The 20,816-nt window shown below is 48.6% G+C and overlaps 1 protein-coding gene across 8 annotated transcripts in view; it reads left to right on the plus strand.

Annotated features, from left to right (window-relative positions):
- The window catches only part of TBC1D14 (TBC1 domain family member 14), an 830,696-nt gene that overhangs the window by 330,208 nt on the left and 479,672 nt on the right, over positions 1-20,816 (plus strand). For all 8 annotated transcript variants that reach the window (XM_078678508.1, XM_078678510.1, XM_078678509.1 and 5 more), the window contains one exon: positions 16,804-16,921. In XM_078678508.1, the coding sequence (XP_078534634.1) occupies positions 16,804-16,921 (118 nt within the window). The remainder of the gene's footprint in view (positions 1-16,803; positions 16,922-20,816) is intronic.

The raw sequence follows: 20,816 nt of genomic DNA on the forward strand, positions 1-20,816 counted from the left end.
TCAAATGTATACATCTCCCCAGGCCAAAAGGGAGGGGTGGGGGGGTAGGAGTCATCTATAAAGCAACTTGGAAGATTGGAGCCATTAACATGGACCCTGCCGATGGTATGGAACTGTTGGGCCTATCTATTCAAAGCTGCTCCGGGACTATTTTTACTAGTGTTTTATGTTATAGACCTCCTGCGGCCTTTTGTGCTCAGCAGCAAAAATCATTACTAGCTACCCTCACTAACATGGCAGCTACCCACGATAAGCTGATAATTCTGGGGGACTTTAACCTTTGGTTAAATGGTTCCTTAGACCTAGGCTTAGTATATCTGCTCCACTCTTGCGAAAGCTTTGGTCTTTTTCAGCAAGTCAAAGAAGCTACTCATAAAGCGGGGCACCTCCTTGATCTGGTATTCACTGTTCCAGACTTACTGGTTATGGGGGAAATCTTGCCTATGGATTGGACAGACCATTCCCTCGTCGAATTTTATGTCAAAATCAAGGGCTCCCAGACTAGGGATCCTCAGGTAACTAAGGAGTTTTTGTGCAGAGACTAGAAGGCTCTTGCTCGAGTGAAGTCTTTATTACTTGGTGTTTAAAGTTGGAGATTGTTTTGCTCTGGATAAGCAAGTGGAGAACTATACCTCACTCTGCGCAAAAATTATGGTGTCACTGGAGTCTTATGCCCCCCTTAAACTTCGTAGTTGTAAGAGGAAAACCTCTGCCCCTTGGTTTAAAGACACGTTGAAAAACCTGAAGCGGTGTTGTAAATAAGCGGAGAGAAGTTGGACGCGTGATTATGAGGAATCTAATAGGCTACAGTGGAAGAATAAAATCTGGGAATATAAGAGTCTGATCAGGAAATCTAAGGCTGACTACTTTTCGTCCTTGATTTGTAATGCTACCAACAGCTCTAGGAGTATTTTGAACATACTAAACAGTCTCACAAGTCCTGAGTGTGCCAAGAACTCTATTGTCCCGTCTCAGGAACTCTGTGAGAGTCTTGCCAAATTCTTCAAGGAGAAAATTGAGTTAATCATTGAGGATTTGGAGGACTCCCCTGAGAGTGGTGGACCCTTAGCCACCGGACAGGGGTCTCCGGTTGATAGGACTAATGATCCAGTTTGGCCATTGGGTGAACCTTTACTAGAGCTTCCACTTCTGACGAGAGAAGCCTTTAGTGGGCTGGCACGGGGGATTTCCTCTGGATCTCCTTTGGACCCCGTGCCACACAAGATTTGGAAGGAGTATGAGGAGGAATTATTTCCGACTCTCCGCCTAATCTGTAATCAATCTCTTGCCACTGGTATTGTTCCATCCCAGTGGAAGCAGGCTGTGATGTCTCCCCTGTTGAAGAAGCCTTCCTTAGACGCTGAATGTTCCAAAAATTACATACCAATCTCCTTGCTGCCTTTCCCAGCCAAAGTTATCGAGCGTATGGTCAGTTCTACTCTCTCAAAACACCTAGAACAGCATCACTTATTAGAGGAGGATCAATTTGGCTTCCGGCCAGCTCATGGGACCCAAACTGCATTGGTCACCGCCGTGGACGAGCTTCAAAGACGTGCAGACAGGGGACAGGCAGCGGTTTTGATTCTGCTTGACATGTCTGCCGCCTTTGATATTTATTTATTTATTTAATTTGAAGCTTGTAAAGCGCACGGCTACCCCCAACGGGGGTGTCCCGGCGCTGCAGACGGCAGGCTAAAGTATAATAGAGTCACTTAATGGCTAATGAACATCCAGGTTTTCAATCTACTCCGGAACTCTGATTCAGAAGAGATGAACCTAATATCTAATGGGAGACTGTTCCACAATTTGGCGGTCACTACTCCAAACGCTCTGCCACCCATTCTGGATAGACGAAAGCATGGGGAACCCAGGAGGCGTAAATTGTTCGACCTCAGTGATCTGGTGGAATGGACCAGTTTGAGCCTGTTTCTCAAATAACCCGGGCCTAACCCATTAAGGGCCCTAAAAGCAAAGATCAGGGCCTTAAATTGGATGCGCCGGGTAATTGGAAGCCAGTGTAACTTCTTTAGATAGGATGAGACCGAGTGGCGATAGGGAATATTGCCAATCAGTCTGGCCGCCGCATTTTGTACAATCTGCAGGCGCTCAATTTGGTACAAGGGGGCGCCTACATATAGACTGTTAGCATAATCTAAATGCGAGGTGATCAGGGCATGTATGATGGTTCTACGAGAGTCCAGCGGGAGGTAAGGGAAGATCTTCCTGATCATGTGCAATTTGCCGAAACAAGCTGATGTGACCTTATTAATTTGAGTCTTACAGGATAACGTATTGTCGAATTGAAAACCCAGGTTTCGAACTACTTGGACTGGGACTGGAGGTGGGTTGAGCTCTAACGGCCACCACTGAATGGCCGGCAATGCAGTTTTCTGATTAAAGAACAAGACCTTTGTCTTGTCGGTGTTAAGTTTAAGATGATTAGAGGTCATCCAGGAGGAGATATTGCTAAGACAGTGGCGGAAGTTAGTAAAATTAATGTCAGTGATCTCTAAATGAAAACACAAGCCGAGTATCGTCAGCATAAGAGATCACTCTGACCCCCCAGGATTCCACCACTTTCGCCAGTGGAGCCAAGTAGACATTAAAAAACAACGGGCTCAACGCGGAGCCCTGCAGCTCACCACAGGGCAATGGTTTCCCCTCTGATTCAAAAGGTCGAAGAAAGACCTTCTGAGACCGTCCTGTGAGAAAGGATCTGATCCAAGTCAATACAGAGCCTCCAATTCCAATCTGACCCAGTCGATCAATCAATATCTCATGCGAAACCGTGTCGAAAGCTGCGGACAGGTCGAGGAGAACCAACATGGCCTCCTCGCCCCTATCCACACACTCGCGAATCGTCTCCGACACCTCGAGAAGAGCGGTCTCGGTGCTAAAACCAGATCTAAATCCAGATTGCGAGTCATGCAGTAGTTGATTCGCTTCAAGATATTCTGCCAGTTGTTTCTGAACCGCCTTTTCCAGGATTTTGGCTGGTTTAGGAAGGAGAGAAATCTGACGATAATTACTAAATTGCGAAGGGGGCGGAGCTTGCCGGCGGACATGCCAGACGTGTAAGCACTGAGCTCCCCGTCTAAGCCCCGAATAACTCCGTAAAACCCATCCTCCGAACAGCCTGCTGGCACCACAAATCGCTGGGGACTACTGACCTACGCCTGGGTCGAGTGGCGAAACTTGCCCTGCCCGTTTTCCGGTGAAGGAGAGCCGAGTTGAGAACTGATCGGCGCCGAGACGGACCAGGCCGCGATCCCCGAACTTTCCTGTGCGGCTGGCCGAGGTACGTCGCGCGACGTGCGGTAGGCGGAGCTGCGGACAGACCGGTCCTCTCGGACGACTGCTGTGCGACGGATCCTGGTGAGCGCCGCTCTGCACGGTTCTGGGGCAATACCGGAGGGAACTTGGAGAGCCCTGACGGATACACCTGATTAGACGCCCACGGACACTCGGGTCGGGCTGGGGAGACTTGGTTCTCTGGCCTCGTGGTGGCTGAGACGCACACCCTGTGAGTACCGAACCCCATGCTGCCGGAGAGCGGGCGGCCTGGGGATTTGTGGACACCGGGGGTGGAGAAGGCACGCTCGAGCGTCTACAGGGTGGCAAGGGCGGTGGGACAGTCTGTCGTCCTCCTGGGTGCCGGGCCTGGACATAGCTCGGAGTGTGACGCCGCCATATTGGTAACAGCGCTTACTGCCTCATACGCCGACCACGGGAGACTGTTGCTGGCGCTACCCCCTCCCGGCCTGCCCCCCCACACGAGCAACTTACCTAGGGCGCCTGGGTGCACCGGCTGCATGAGCACCAGAAACGCCATGGGGAAGGGGGACAGACAACAGCCCAAATTATCGTTCGAGCAGAAGAGGACTAAGGGTGCTGAAGGCGCGAAGGGTGCTGGGGGACCAGCCATGGACGCCTCGCCAAGACAATCTTCCTCCGAAAACACCCTCTGTGCGGAAATACGAGGCATGCTGGGGGTCATGGAGAAAGGCCTGCAGGACAGTATGGCATCGATAGGCACTAAGATTGACGCACTGACGTATCGAATGGATCGCATGGCCGAGAGGGTGGACAAACATGCGGAGAGGCTCGATATGGCGGAGAGACGGCTAACGGAGGCGGAGGAGGCCCAGTCGGAATGGGATAAAGACCGTAAACAGTTTGGGAGGCTGCTCCAAGTTATACAAGACAAGGCGGAAGATTTGGAGGCGCGCTCGAGGCGCTCCAACATCCGCATCACGGGAGTGGCAGAGACAACCAGTACCGGCAAGATGGAGGTGTTTGTGGAGAAGCTGCTGCGGACCCTGCTGGGTGAAGAAGTCTTCTCCCCCATGTTTATTGTTGAAAGGGCGCATCGCTCTTTGGGACCGAAACCGCAGCCAGGCCTACCCCCGAGGCCGATCATCGCGAAACTCTTGAACTACAGGGACAGGGATCTGGCGCTCCGACTGGCCAGAGAGAAAGGGGACCTGCAGTTTGAGGGAATGAACGTCTCCCTATACCCTGACTTCACAGCGAGGGTTCAGGAGGAAAGGAAACGCTTTGCTCCGTATAAAAAACAGCTGAGAGAGCTTGGGCTGGACTACGCGATGTTGTACCCTGCGCGACTCCGTATCAACAGGCAGGGTCACTCGCACTTCTTTACGGATCCTGCGGAGCTTAAAAAGTCCCTGAAAGACTGGTCAAAGGAGCAGCGCAATTGCCCGAGGAGTCCGCGAAGGGATGACGTTGATGCTGAGGCAATGGAAGAACGAGAGTGAATAGGGGAGCGGTAGTGGATTGGGGCTTGCAAGGCCTAGGCGCCTTGTGACGCCTGAACATTTGGAGTGGGCCCGACTGTGAGTACGCTGGTGTGGTGATGTTCCGGATTCCCTCGGATAAGGTACTGTTTACCCTGGTGGGCGGTTGGGCTGGTGTCACACTGGCGGCGAGACACTGCAGAGGCGGCTCTCCTTGTGTACTGGAGCCGCTTTGGGACTAAGAAACATTGTGCTGGCAGGATTGTGGGGAACAAATTGGACGGGGCGGGGACGGGGGGGTGTTTGATGTTCAGGGCCCTTGGCCCACTTTATGCTAGTAACCTAGCCGGGCACCTCTGCCTCTGCGCTTTTGGCATTTGGCTCACTTGGGAGCCGTCCGGGGTTTGTAGTACTTGTTGATACCTGGGGAAGGGTCGGAGGGAGGGGTTGGGGCCTGTCTGACCGGGTTGGGGTTGGTCGGCTGTGGGAGGGTGGGTGGTAGTGAATTGACTTTCATGTTGGCAGTTGGGTTTGGGGTGTTGGGGTTGGTCGGCTGTGGGTGGCTGGTTGTTTGCTATGTCTTTGTGCTGCTGCTGATATTTTGGGTGGGGTTCGGGGTCAGTTGGGAGGGGGGTCTGTTTATGCCGATTACTGCTATGTGTCCGCTACATCGCCTGCTTTGTCCTACTGTTTTCTTTAACCTGCTATGTCGACCGCTGAAACTCTAGAACCAGAGAGCGCCCTGGGCTCTCTGCGACTGCTGTCATGGAATGTGAGAGGGCTTAACGATTTCCGTAAACTCAGGAAGGTCTTGGCATACTTGCAGCGCCACCGGATTGACCTTGCTCTGCTGCAAGAAACACATCTGCCGCTGTCTAGTCCTATGTTGCAGATGAGGGGTCTTGGTTCCGCTTGTGTTGCTGCAGGGTTCACCACGCATGCTAGGGGGGTACTCACCTGGGCTAATCCCAAATCCCAATTGTCGCTACGGCGGGTGGCGGTAGACCCAGAGGGGCGGTATGTGGTTGCACGGTGTGTGGGGAAGGGTCACGATCTTTTGTTGGTGAATGTGTATGGCCCCAACTACGATTCCCCAGACTTCTATGCTTTGTTGGCTGACAGCTGTAGGCAGTTTGTGGGCACTAGAATGCTGTGGGGGGGGGGACTTTAACTTGGTGTTGAACCCAGAACTGGACAGATCGGCGGGCCTCCCTAGATCCCCGGCTGCTTCGGCGTTACTCCTATTGTCGGAATGTGTGCAGCTTGACTTGCTTGATGTGTGGCGTCATAGACACCCGGGACGGGGTGGGTTCACCCATTACTCGGCCTACCATAACCTCCATACACGCATAGATTACTGGTTTGTTTCCCGCTCACTGATTGGTGCGGTGAGAGGGTGTACGGTGCTGCCTCGCACACTGTCTGACCACTCGCCACTACTCTTATTATTGGTTGCTCCTCCTAGGGGGATCCCCCCGTTTACCTGGAGGTTCCCCCCGTACTCCCTCCTAGATGAAGTTTTCAGAGGGGAACTGACCGAGGATATAGAGACCTATTTCTCAACTAATGTGGGATCGGTAGATAGCGTCCAGGTGCTTTGGGATGCGTTTAAGGTGTACATCAGAGGGATGACTATGGCTAAGCACTCTGGGGTGCTCAAGGCTATCAGGCACCGGCTGCAATGGCTTGAAACGCAACTCACCGATCTGGAACGGCGGGCGGGAGACTCGGGTGCTGCCACAGACGCAGACAGACTTCAGTCTTTGCTGGAGGAATTTCAAGAGGAGGCGGACAGGGAAATTAAACATATGGGCAAATATGCCACGGCGCGCGCGTATGGGGAGCGGGAGCGACCTGGTGCTCTCCTGGCCAAACTGATGCGCAACACCAGGCCCCCATTGGTTATCGAGGAATTGGTGACTGCTGCTGGGGAGGTGGTGACGGAGGAGCAGGATATCATAGCGGAATTTCACTCTTACTATACGGCGCTCTACTCCTCACGGGATAGCCGCCTTGAGGCGGAAATCGACGACTATCTCAGTTGCCTCCAAATGCCCTTCTTAGCCGACTGGCAGAGAGAGTTTCTCATGGCCCCAATCCAGAAGGAGGAGATAACGGAGGCACTGGAGGGCATGAAGTCCGGTAGCGCCCCTGGAGCGGATGGCCTCACGGTGGCGTTTTACAAGGCCTTTCAGGACAAACTTGTCCCGTATTTGATGCTCCTATTTGATGACATTTGCCAACAGGGCAGCATGTCGAAATCCATGAGAGAGGCGCTACTTATAACCATCCCGAAGCCAGGTAAACCACCTAATCAATGTGGCTCTTACCGCCCTCTATCGCTGATCAATGTGGACGCGAAGTTATATGCAAAAGTACTTGCGACCCGTTTGGCGCTTTTGGTCCCAGACTTGGTTGCCCCGGAGCAGGCTGGGTTTGTCCCCTCACGCAATCTCACTTATAATATCCGCACTGTACTTGGCACGATACAACACGTCAAACAAGAGAACAAAGCTGTCGCCGTCTTTTTAGACATGGAAAAGGCCTTCGACTCTGTTGAATGGCCGTTCATGCTTAGGGTCCTTCGTAAGTTTGGACTCGGTGAACCGTTTCTACAGATGTTGGGAGCTCTATATTACAAGCCCACTGCGAGATTAAAGATAGGGAACTTAGTCACTGCTCCTATCGAGATTGGAAAGGGCACCCGTCAGGGTTGTCCCCTTTCTCCGCTGTTGTACGCCATGGTGGCAGAACCCCTCGCTTGCGCCATACGAGAGTATCATCGGTTCGAGGGGATTAATTTTCCGACGTACCAAATTGGTATCTCAACATACGCGGATGACACTCTGCTATATGTCCGTGACCCGGAGACAAACCTCTCTGCGGTGCTGCGGGAAGTGGTGAGATTCGGGGCCTTGTCGGGCCTTCGGGTCAACTGGAATAAATCGGTGGCGTTACCCTTGACTCCGGTGACACTCCCTTTTGACTCGGAGTACCCATTGCAGTGGACCACAGACTCTATCCGCTATCTGGGGATACGAATACATACTGACCCGGAGGTCCTGATACGAGAGAATTATGGGTTCGCCTATTCCAAACTGGTAGATGATGTCGAAGTGTGGTCCAGACTCCCGCTTTCTCTCATGGGCAGGATAGCGCTCATGAAGCTGGTAGTGCTCCCCAGATTTCTTTTTCTATTTACGAATATACCGGTGGTCCTCTCCAAGGCTTTTTTCAGACAACTCACCCAAACGCTCATCCGCCTGGCGTGGGGGGGAAAACAGCCGAGGGTGCAGTGGCAAACGCTCATGCTTCCGTATGAGCAAGGGGGTCTTGGGGCCCCAGACCTGGAGCGGTACTATAGGATCGCTCAGGGAGCACATCTCCACACATGGATTCATGGGGATCCTGGCATCCCTCATGTCAAACTGGAACGACTCTTTGCAGACCCCATCCCTCTCCCGGCCACGGTATGCTATCCGCCCGCTCGGAAGGTCGGCATTCTGGATTCAATCGCGGCCACGAACCACGCTTGGCATGCACTGGTTGGCTCCCGAGAGAGTGTACTGCTGTATTCACCCTTGCTCCGTGTGGAGTGGGCAGCCTGGTTGGCTCCGCTGACGGAGAAAGGCGTCCTGAAAGCGCTACGTGAATTGGGTATTGTCACTGTGGGAGATCTCTTTTTAAACGGCACCCTGAAGACGTTGCAGCAGGTCCTTCAACCCTGCCCTGGGGCAACGCTATTACATAGCTTTCAATACCATAGGGTCCGTAAAGCGGCACTGGCCACATTGGGCCCGGAACTGGCTGAACCCCAGGAAGTGCTGGAGCTCACGTATGTAATCAGGACCCCCTCTTCTCGCAAACTGATAACGGCTCTGAGGGCGCTGGGCGATGGACTTCGGCAGTGCCCCACCTCTAAGGCCCGATTGGCCTGGCAAGCTGACCTCCAAACTCCTATCTCAGATGAAATGTGGCGTTATTGCTCTACCAACACTAGAAAAATCTCGCTAAACAGTCGACACCGCCTGATACACTTTAAATTTCTACAGCGTGTCTACTACACGCCCGTGAGGCTCCATAGGTATGGGCTGAGGGAGTCGGCGGAGTGTGAGCGCTGCCACTTTCACACGGCAGACTTTCTTCATATGGCCTGGACTTGTCCTGCTATTCATAGGTACTGGGTAGAGGTCTTTGCGGATCTCAGCTCTATCATAGGCGAGGAGATCTTGCCCAACCCGGCGCTCGCATTGCTCGGATTTTCCAAACCACTGCCGGTGGCGGTGCGGCGACTTGCGGACATGGCGCTGCTGATGGCGAAGCGTCTGGTTGCCTTGTGTTGGATGCGGGGACCGGTTCCCACGAAGAAGCGTTGGGAGGCGGATTTACTTTACTGCTGCACGCAATCAGAGGCGTATAGTGAACTACTTCCCCCGAAGAGTCGCCCCAAGAACTTCTGGGGGTTGTTTAAGGCGTTTCAGAGCGCGCGAGAGGAAGATGAGTCTGATCCGGAAGGGGAGGAGCTGGATGTACTGCAGGATGATGGGGTTGTGGCGGCTGAGAATGTGGAGAGTGGTCGCTGAAGGTTTCGGTGTTATGAGTGAGTGGTGGATTGTGCCTGGTCTTAGCGGTGCCATGCATTGGAGGGGTGCTCGGGTTGGCTGGCCTGGATGTAGATAGACGCCATCCCCACTGTACCTAGTTTCGCTCTCATGGATCCGTGAGTCGACACCCATGGCCCTGTAGAGGGGTTTGTGGAAGTGGTGAATGGTGGGTGCAGGCGTGTGGACACGGGCTCAGGTAGTCTGGCTAGTTTTTGGGGTGGGTGGGCTTGTGTTTGAACGGGGGTTCTTAGTTCTTTCTTTTTACACCTTTTCCTGGTCTCCATCTTGAGGGGCTCAGTCCCTGGGTCCTCATGCAGTTGTTACTCTGTACCTACACCGGTTGTCCCATCCTGGCACGCTGTTTTTGAGCTTGGAACTGGCGCCGCCGGGTGGGCCTTCCTTTGTCATATTGAGGTCAATCATCTGCTGCTTCAATAGACTGATGCTACTACACACTTCTCTTACACCTGCAGTTACGCCGCCAGGCCTCCGGGCTGTTGGTATCATGGCTGTGTGTTTTATCTTTTACCCAGGGGTTTGAGAAATGACCGTTTGCTGCCGCCGGCCTCCGGGTTGTAGGCGATGATGGCTGTGTGTATACCTCGAAGGTGTAATAAAGTAAAAAAATTTAACAAAAAAACAAAAAAAACAAAAAAAAAATTACTAAATTGCGAAGGATGAGCCTCGGCTTTCTTCATAATAGGGACCAGCATGGCCTGTTTCCATGCAGTCGGAAATTGGCCAGTGCGTAACGAGGTCTTCCAAATAGTGAGGAGTGGTTTAATCACTAAAGGAGCAAGATTACACATCACCTTAGCAGGAGCCGGATCTAACGGAGATCCTGATTTGCACTGGTCAAACAAAATTGAAGCAGCCTCAAAAGTAAGGTCTTTGAAGGAAGTCAAAGACACTTTCTGCGCATCATGGGTATTAGGAACGGGGGAAGACCTAACAGGAATAAATGCAGATGTAATTTTAGTGATTTTTTTCCCTGAAATTAGTCAGAGAGGCCGTTACATAAGGTCTGACTAGGTGTGCTCTGTGACACCATAGCTGGGGGATTCACAAAATCCTTTAGGATATTAAAGAGGGTTTTTGCTGAATTGTCCGCATTCTTAATTTGCTGGGCAAAGAAATCCCTCATAGTGCACCGTTTTAATTTTTGAAAATTCTTTAGAGCTGTCTTGTAGATAGTTTTAGACTCAGTATCATATGTCAATCGCCATTTGCGTTCCAATTGTTTGCAACGGCTCTTCTCCTCCTGTAAGGCGGAGGAAAACCAGGGTGCAGATGGCCGAGATCTAGAGGAGGTAATAGATTGTAGTGGGGCAATAGCATCTATGGCAAGTAGAAGGGTGGAATTAAGTTCAGCTACTTCTTTATTGAGGTCATTCGAGGAGTGTTCTAACTGCTTGGGGAAGATGGGATCCAAGGCGGCACATGTGACTTTATGCCATTTTCTCCCACGCTCCCTACCTAATGCTGAAGGGCTAGGTAAAAGAGGTAAAGTTAGGTCGAAAGGGATGAAATAATGATCTGACCAAGTGAGAGGAAGTGAAGGATGAATGATGATCCCAGAATGATTTGTAAAATTCAATCAAGAGTATGGCCCGCTATGTGGGTAGGGCCTTGAACAAGTTGAATCAAGTTCAGGCCCTGCATAGTCTCTAACAGATGGGAAGCTTGGGTGCAATAGGTTTTCTCAACATGGAGATTAAAATCACCTAATACAATAAAATGCGTATGTCTGAGGGAAAGATCCGCTATCATATGTAGCAAATCCGCTAGCGAGGAGGATACTGCGCTGGGCTGGGGGGGGTTATACACTAAGATACCAGCCAAAATCACTGAAGTCTAATCTGAAATGGTGAAGTACATGGCATCAATGCGACCAATTTTAGTGATTTTCCTAATGGTCATGTGGTAGTGTGCCCGTAGGATGACTTCTAATCCTCCCCCTAATTATGTGCTCTCTAGATTTATTCCCACTAGTCGATAGCCAGAAGGTGTTGCTAAATGAATATCAGGTTTAGATGTTTCTTTTATCCATGTCTCGGTAAGAAACAGGATATCCCAGGCATGGGTAGAAAGTGATATCCAAATATCACTGGCGTGGCGAGGAAGAGAGCGACAATTAATCAAGCCCGCCTTCAGCGTCACCGGCCGATTAGGTCGCTTGGCCTGATTCAAATAATGGGGAGCCAGTTTGGTCCATGGAAATAAAATAAAATTACAATGTGGGCATTTAAATGAGTGTTCCTCAAGGCTAGGAGGGCAACAACAAGTGGCTGGCGAGCACGTACCTTCTCTCATCTTTACGAGCTGGGATCTGGACCAACTAGTCTAGTTTTTGAGCAGCCGGCATGGGGCTGCGGTTAACCACGAGATTCTACTGGGCCGTTTAAGTGATGCTGGGGTGAGAGGTAGTGCTCTGCTGTGGTTTCGGTCCTTCTTGCAGGACAGACAGCAGGCGGTGTCGTTGCCTCCTTTTCAATCTGGGTTTTCTCATGTTCCACATGGGGTGCCACAGGGATCAGCAATTAGCCCCATCCTCTTCAACCTACATTTAAGACCTCTGATCTTGCTTATCAAAGCCTATAAAATCAAGATAATAAACTACGCGGATGACACGCAGATGATCTTCTCCTTTGAGGGAGAGGAATCGATTCCTGTGGAGGTATTCCACAATTGTCTGCGGGATACGTCACGCTGGCTGAAGAACAACTCTCTTCAATTTAACGCTGGGAAGAGGGAGGTGCTTTTTAGCACTGGGAATAAGATTTCCCGCCCTTTACCAGAGATGTTTTGGCCCCCTGAGACAACGACCACAGTGCGGCCAGTGGAATCAGTCCGCAACTTAGGGGTTATGCTTGATCAGAAGTTGAGCATGGAGACTCATGTTAAAAAAACGACCTCCTGCTGTTTTGCTATCCTGAGCTCTTTGCGGAAGATCATGCCATTACTTCCACTTCAGGCTCGCGCCCAAGTGGTTAGGTGTACTATCCTTAGCAGGATAGATTACTGTAATGCCCTACTATTGGAGTCCCCTGGCTTTCTGTTGGATAGGCTTCAAAGAATGCAATCAGCGGCTGCTAGGCTGGTCCTGAGGCTTCCTAGGAGAGCACATGCACCGGTAGCCCTGGCGAAACTTCATTGGCTCCCGGTGAGACAGAGGGTACAATTTAAGGCCCTATGCCTAGTTTTTAAAGCACTTCATGGACTAGGTCCTCTACCCCTGCAAGCTAAATTTGCCTGGTATACCCCAGCCAGGCGGGTTCGCTCTTCAGCGGCTAGGCTGGTGAGAGTGCCTAGGTTTAGGAAGGTTAGATCTGGGGGTAGATCTTTTGAGGTGGCTACTGCCAAATTATGGAATCTGCTCCCGTGCGAGATTAGGCAAACTGAGGAGCTTCTCCCCTTTAGGAAAAAGGTTAAAACTTGGCTTTTTCCCAAGTAACGTAATCCGACTGTCCTGCTCCGTCTGACTTTCGTCCTGTCCTTCTTTTGAGCTTCCAGCGCCAGGATGCCTGCAAGGTGATAGTGCGCTTTATAAGACTAATAAATAAAATAAATTATGCTAATTACGGGGTAGTGCTGTCGAGGAGGTCCCAGATTTCGATGGCGTGTTTGTGGAGGGATCGGACGTTGAGGAGGATGCATTGCAGGGTCTTCGGTTCGGTTGTGTTCTTGCGGGCGGATCGCTCTGGGTCAGTGGTCGTGGCGGTGCTGCAGGTGTGCCGGCATCCGTGACAGCTGAAGGGTCCATGGGTGTTAGCTGGTGATGCTAGCTTGCAGTTGTTGTTGCGGCCGGGATTGGGAGTGTGGAGTGTCGCTGGATCGTAGCGTTGGTGGTGCAGAGATCCAGGGTTCCTGGCGCTGGTCGCAGTCGGGTCGCGGATGGGCGCAGACGGGCTTGTCTTTGGCGCCCCGGCCACGCGGCCGCCATTAAGTAGGGGTCGGGGAGGCCTGGACAGCGGGGAGGGGAGCTGGCTTGGACCGGTCGCACTGGTCGTGCTGGGGGGGCCGCGGGGGCAGCAGCAGCAGGAAAAAACAGGCTAAAAAAGGGAAAGGAAAAATGCAAAAAGAGAAAAAAATGCAAATAAGGCAGCAAAAGTTCAAGAAAGAGTGGAGGAAAGACACAGAGGATACAGGAGAGTGAAGGGGGGAGCTTGAAATGAGGGGGAAACGACAGAAAATGGAGGTTAAGACCCAGAAGGAGAGTGAAGGGGGGGAGATAGAAGTGAGGGAAAAAACGAGTAAAAAAGGAGAGAAAAAGCGGAGCAAGAGAATGGAGACAGAGGTCCACTGGACCACCAGGAATGAGGCACAGGTGAAACCTGCGGGTGGAGGAGGGCCTCGAACACCAACACTAGAGAGTGCAGGGGCTCGGGGGAAGGCCTCACTTAATGGTGGAGCTGCGAGGGAGGGAGAGCAATTTCACTGACAATGAGTCAGTGGTCTTGCTCCTATGACTACATTTTAATCCAGCTCAAATGAAGGCTCGAAATAGTTAATTGAGAGAGAGAGCTGTAAGGTAGATTCTGAAAGGCTACTTTACTATGACAGATTAATTAACGAGAATATGGCTTATCCTGTGGCTAACATAACAGAGACTGAGATGATATATGAGAAGAGAAGGGGCAGTGTCATGCATATATCCCGAGTGACGTACCAAGCTAAAAGGCCCGTCCATTAATCCATCACTTAATACTTACTCTACAATAGTGTTAAAGGTGTGTTATGAGAATCTGGGGGAAATGTTCATACATAATCTCTGCTTGCCAATCGTAATCCTATGTTAGCACCAAAATCAACCAGGCAGCTACTTTTCTCTGAAGCACTGACTGGAAGTTAATAATCTGCACATTATTCAACACCGAAAATGTCTGAAGCTACTCTGGAGGCCATAGTGAAGGAGCTATCGGTTATCTGTACTAAATTGGGCTCCTCCAATGCAAAAATACCTGAAGTTTCCTTAGAAGTTAAATTGATAATAACAGAACTGGCATCTATGCACCAAACCATGGTCAAGATAGATCAGAGATTAGAGGAGGTAAAGAAACATTTGGACTCCGAACTAGACTGTCATTTAAAAAAAAAAACACAAATATCGAAGAGGTCTTAATGGGATAATACCGTTTATATGGCCTATTGGTGCTGCTGGAGAAAGGAGACCGTGATGTGGTTAAAGAATTTATCACAAGTTTAACATACCTGCAGCTCACGCAACAACCTGAATTCCAAAGAGCAGGTAGACTGACAACAAGGGACCTCCATCAGTATGATAGGCAGAGAACTATAACCAACATGTTAGGGTCATCAGGCAAGATGTCGAAAAGGGTGGCCATCCTTTCATTGATGTTTGTCTTTATACCCACGTCAGAGCAGATAACTCCTATGACGTCAGTGAAGAAAAAGTTCCTTGCACTCAGTCGTAGACTACGACAAGGCAATGTAAAATTTGGGCTCCTTGAATTGGCTCTCCTTATTACCACTACTGACTGCAATACATCAAAAATGACAGAGCCAGATGATATAGTTCTGTCAGCCTGCATCGAGATAGAACCACCGGATTGGGGCTCCGAAGCAACCTGTCCCGCGAAGGGAGGGATTCACGAGACCGACAGACCCGCGGGGTTTTGTGAACTCTTCGTCCACAAGTCTGCTGACGTATGCAAATGAAAACATGCACAGATCATTACACGGAAGCGCACAGGGGACAGGTAAGGCGGATGGGCTCACCCGGCTGCGGAAGGATACATGCGTGAATAAACCTAATCTACTGGCACTGCGCTACAGGGTTATTACAAGGGGCTACAATTCAAGCATTCCATCCATCACGTTTGTGTTCTCTCAGGATTTTCAAAATGTCCCCAATTATGCAAATAATCTTCGCTGAAAATCTGATTTCTTTTTTTCTCAAATACATTGATTGTCTAGAATATGACAACCGGACTGGATTTTATTACAGGCAGATACGCTTGCCGACCCCTGCAGACAAGCTTGAAATTTGAATGCAGGCACGAATGCATGGGCAAATACACACATTGAAAGAAAAACATGCATTGGTCGCATGGCCGTGAAAGTGACACGTCCGCACGGCCCCTAAAGTGAAAGTGATCGCGATCAAGTGCGGTGAGCGATGCGCTTAATGAGCATGACGAGGAAAGCCACATGGCGCCTCTGCTCGTGTAAGCATGCTCCCGCGTGCGTAACAGCATGCTCTGGGCCACTGTGGTAGCATTTTCTGAAGCCCTTACTAAAAGTCTCGCTAGACCTAAAAAAACAGCAGTGTTACAAAAAGACACCCAGACATGATCTGCCAAATGAATGTAATTATCAGATAGAACTTTTGCATTCCCAGACTGATAATGGCCTATGTAGATGTCATCCGTCAGGAATAACTTGAATCTTGTAACACAGTGAACATGGGATCCACTCCTGATAAGAATCAGAACAGTGCCGGAACCTTAACTGACGTGAAGTATAGCAGAAGGCCAAATTGAACCAGAGTATGCTTTATCTTTATTGGACTAAAGATGTAATTCCTAATTTCGACATATACGGGGATTGGTTACTTTTAGAGCAGGTTTCCTCCTGTTTACAACTGTCCACAACCAGGCCTGTCACTGTCCGGCAAGTATTTAGCAAGCAATGTGGGATTATACATTCTCATCAGTGACCTATAAATGATGAGGCTTTTGAATAAATTAGTACTGAATGCTAAGTGGTTAATTCAAGACTAAGCTCTTTCTGTGCATCCATTTTAAGTGAGCAACCAAATGGATTGCTCTTGGTAAGAAGCACATGTAACTGTAAAAGCACTTATTTAACACTTATGCTTTACGAATAATCCAATGTCGGCTGTACATGGGCAAGTGTTACCTCACTCCCACTCCAAAAATGAAGATGACTGAAATAGTAAAGGACAACCAGCAGCATTTCTTCATAACTCTACTCACAGACTTTCTTAACTCATATTAAACGTTACTGCATTTCTGGTTGTCCTTTTAGATACCCGTCAAATTCCACCCCGGATATTGTTTATTTTTCTCTTATTTATGAACATTGTGCTTGGCATGCCGCTGATACCTAGGGGGATGTATGTTCATGCGTGGATGTTCTCGGTGTTCATTTGTGCTCTTCGTTTTGTGATTTATATCTTCTGCTTTTAGGGCTGGAGTGTCTGTTACTCCAGGAGATCCAGATTGTTGCAGATTGTTGCTAGATTTTTAGGATTACTACCGATATAAATTAGCTCTATTAATGTTCATCATTTGAATGATTTTCTTAAGTATATGTGCTGGTCCTAGACTTCACAAACCCCTATTTTGAAGGGTCAACTGCTTTGATTAGAAAAAGGTTCAATCACTATTTGAAAAACGATTAATAAGTATTATGTGCTTGCTAATACTATTAAAAAAAATCACAAATGTCTTGTTCTGCAGGAATGTGTTTGCTAGAAAGAAGAACTCGACAACTGAAAAACATGAATTGGGATGGAAGCTGTTCGGGAAAGTTCCCCCTCGAGAGGGACTCCAGAAAGACCCAAAGAAAATACAACAGGTACAGTGAAGGTTACTTCTAGCAAGTAAACAGGCGCCGCTTTGATCTCTGGCGTCCAGGCTTGCTTGCAGTTTGCTTATCTACCCTGCTGCCTGACCGTTCTAACACGCAGAATGTTATCTTAATCTTTACAGTTCCGATTTTGTGGTTGCACTTTAACTACGTTTCTAAAGTGGCGGGGGTTCGATGTTTCCTTTCACTTGAAGCTGTTTTATGGATACCATATTTGATTTTTAGATCAGTAATGTTAATTGTCAGAATTTTGGAGGTGGTGAATCCAGATTTATGAAAGCGCAAGACGCAATTTCGGTGACATTTATTTCTTTTGTTTGAATAAGCCCGGTTACCCTTTGCTGCCGACATGAATCTTGCACACGTTAATATTATTTAGAGATAGTATGGGCTGTTCTGCTGCGATTCCGTTTGTAAAATCTGACTTACGCTTCAGAAAAGCAAGTTTCCAAGTATGCAGACTCAATTACTTGATGATGCCAGTCTGATCTTTACAGGTATTAAGGAACCACATCGTAGGAGTGGTCACAACTTGATACATGGGTAGGCTGGCCTAAATTATTAATCCACATGATCAGGTTTTGGAGCTCTGTTAAGAATGCTATATCTGGTGTCGGGCAGAGCGCAGATGTGCGAAAAGTTTACAGTGACTATGTAAGAGAGCGAGGCAAAACACACAAGATGATGGACGGAATGTTGCACAATGGCAAAAGATTCACCCCCAGTCACAGATCTGGGTTTAATCCATCGTTATTTTGCTCACCAAGCCACCCCAGTTCAGACATGGCCATATGCAAATCAGTCTTGACCCTGTGCCTCATGGGAACAGTCCAGAACCAACTGCCAAGCCATGTCTTCCCTGGACCGCAGTCAAGCATCCTAGGACCGGTTTCTGGCTATCAACCTTCATCAGCCAGCATAGCTTGACTCCAGTGGCCTAGTGAGCACGGGACCCACGTCTGGGCATACCCTTCCCACATAGGGTGAACAGCAAAACACACAAGATGATGGACGGAATGTTGCACAATGGCAAAACATTCACCCCCAGTCACAGATCTGGGTTTAACCCATCGTTATTTTGTTCACCAAGTTACCCTAGTTCAGACATGGCCTTATGCAAATCAGTCTTAACCTTGTTCCTCATGGGAACAGTTCACACCGAACTGCCAAGCCATGTCTTCCCTGGACTGGAATCAAGCATTCTAGGACCGGTTTCTGGCTATCAGCTTTCATCAGCCAGGATAGCTTGACTCCAGTGGCATAGTGAGCACGGGTCTGTGGTGAGCACGATGGATTTAGACCCAGATCTCTGTACTGGGGTGAATGTATGACATTGCTCTGCATTCTGTCCATCATCTGTTGTTTTTGCATTTGTCTTCCCGAGTGGGACGGGTATGCTCAGACGTGAGTCCTGTGCTCTCCACGCCACTGGAGTCAAGCTATCCTGGCTGAAGATGGCTGATAGCCAGAAACCGGTCCTAGGATGCCTGGTTCCGGTCCGGGAAAGACATGGCTTGGCAGTTCGGGCTGGACTGTTCCCATGAGGCACAGGGTGAAGGCTGATTTGCATATGTACAAACAAGAATATCCCATGGTCTATAGGCTACCAATGAATAGGAGTTATTACTCCTGGATAGTACGGCCAAATATGTATTTAACTGAAAAAATACGCATTATTTTCTCGGATTCCCATCACTCACCCAGGTGGGTGACATGCTTCATCATCTGGGTCTCCTCTGAAAGCCAAACTAGTGGCTTTAAGGGCTACAACTACATCATAATGGTGAAGGAGCCCGAGGATGTTTTATTATGATTTGCATATGGCCATGTCTGAACTGGGGTGGTGTGGGGAGCAAAAAAACAATGGATTTAGGCCTAGATCTCTGTACTGGGGTGAATGTATGACATTGTTCTGCATTCTGGTCATCAACTGTTGTTTTTGTTTATGTAAGAGAGCGAGCCTTTGTTTGGAAAAGGCTTTATAGCGGGTAAAATTTAGTAAGCAGTTTTCATTCTTGCGACATACACATTTAGAAACTCTAGATTTCTGGAGGGAAAAAAAATCTATGAGAAGTGTAGAATTGAATGTCCCTTACTGATTGTTTAAGCTATCCTATCCCCACCACTTGACTCTCATAATGAAGTCACCCTCTATTTTAGGTCGCGCCCGGGGAGCGCATGCGCTGCTCTGCGAGTCATGCTGTATTCAAGTAGGGGCTTGAAGCTCCACCCACTCTTCCCCCCTATTTTTCCATTGGCTTTACTCATTGTCCACTGTAAACTGTGGCTGTTCATTGGTCAATAGGCTTAGTGGTGCGACCATAGTGCACCTCATTTTGTAACCTCCCATGGTGACACCCACACCCATGTTATGTGTGTTACTTGTTAGGCTGTAATTACATCCTCGAGCACTATACACACTCTCTCCTATGCAATGCAATATTGCGAGAGTTTAAACTATTGGCATTGTAAATGACAATGCCTTGTATTTATCTGTTTTACAAACGACACATTAATAAAAGGCACGGTCATTTACAATGCCAATAGCTCAAACTCTCGGAAATGTGGGACCTTTTGTATCTCTAGGCTACAAATCTGCTGCACTCTTGGCCATAGCCTAAGACCGTGGCGATGCTAAATTGGTCTGCACACTCCGTAGTCTTGAAAAGGTGGTACTCGCACTTTTGCCCACTACAAACTACCTGTCTGGGGGCAGCATCTTTGTAGCTTTACGCTGTGTTAGATCATACATTAGCGACAGTTACCTAGTAATGGGTACACTTGATTTTGAAATTTATTGAGTGGCAAGGAGTGCAATCTTTGCAATCCATATCTGGATTACATTTGCAGTAACGAGTCAAAAAAATCAGAACCGGTCCTTACAGAAGACTAATAGCTATCCCCCTTTGGGTACGCCTATACTTATGGTTACCATAGATGTTCAAGGACATCTGATCGATTGTACAATGGATAAGTGTTGCCCATATAGTGTTTGCACATCGCCCCCCCACTTCTTGCTCCATTTTGCTTCTTTTGCACCCAGAATCTGTACGGAAGGAATTCATAAGGGTCCCACCAGAGTTGACCAACTGAGAGCGTACCTATCTGGTGTTCTGTAGGCATCAGCCCTCCCAATGCTTGGTGAGAAACATTAATAACAACAGAGGGTGAGGCTCTAATCAGTAAGGCTGAGCCCAGTAAAGTTAAACAACGAGAAATAAACGCCAGTACTGATATCTTCTTTTAAACCACAATTTTCTTAGGAATGCAAAGACAACTGTACAATGCAACCAGGTGCTATTTAATAGCTGTTTATTTCGAAGATTGTTATTTAGAATATCATTTGAAATTCAGACAAAGGTCACAATTAGATTATATACCACCAATGAAAATGGACACTAAACATGAACAAAAAAATTACACAAAGCTTCATTCATCACTAATCAAACATTTCACAATCGTACCTCACACATACACTCAAACAAATACTCACTCAAGCGGGGAATAAATGCACCAATGGAGTAATAAGTCTGCCAGCAACAATATCTACATCAAAAAGTTATTTAAAATACACCATATTCAATTCAATTTCAACAGTTGAATTCTTTCAAAAGAAACTATATTCAACAAGGTTGGGTGTATTGTTGCCACACAAAAGATTGCAAAGAAATTAATTAGCACAAACGGGCAACTTGGCAGACCCGACGGTCTACGCGTTTCGAATCCCTTCAACTAGAGGGATTCTCCTCAGGACCAACCAAAGCCAGTGTGGAATGGTAGAATCACATCAATCTTATGCCACCATATCTAGTCCTCCTAATAAAGGTCCAACAAGATTATTCGAAGAACTGGTTTAATAGAATAACGAGGCCCACTCGACCTT

This window comes from Lissotriton helveticus, chromosome 2_2 (genome assembly GCF_964261635.1).
Source record: "Lissotriton helveticus chromosome 2_2, aLisHel1.1, whole genome shotgun sequence".
In the NCBI taxonomy this organism is placed as follows: Eukaryota; Metazoa; Chordata; class Amphibia; order Caudata; family Salamandridae; genus Lissotriton; species Lissotriton helveticus.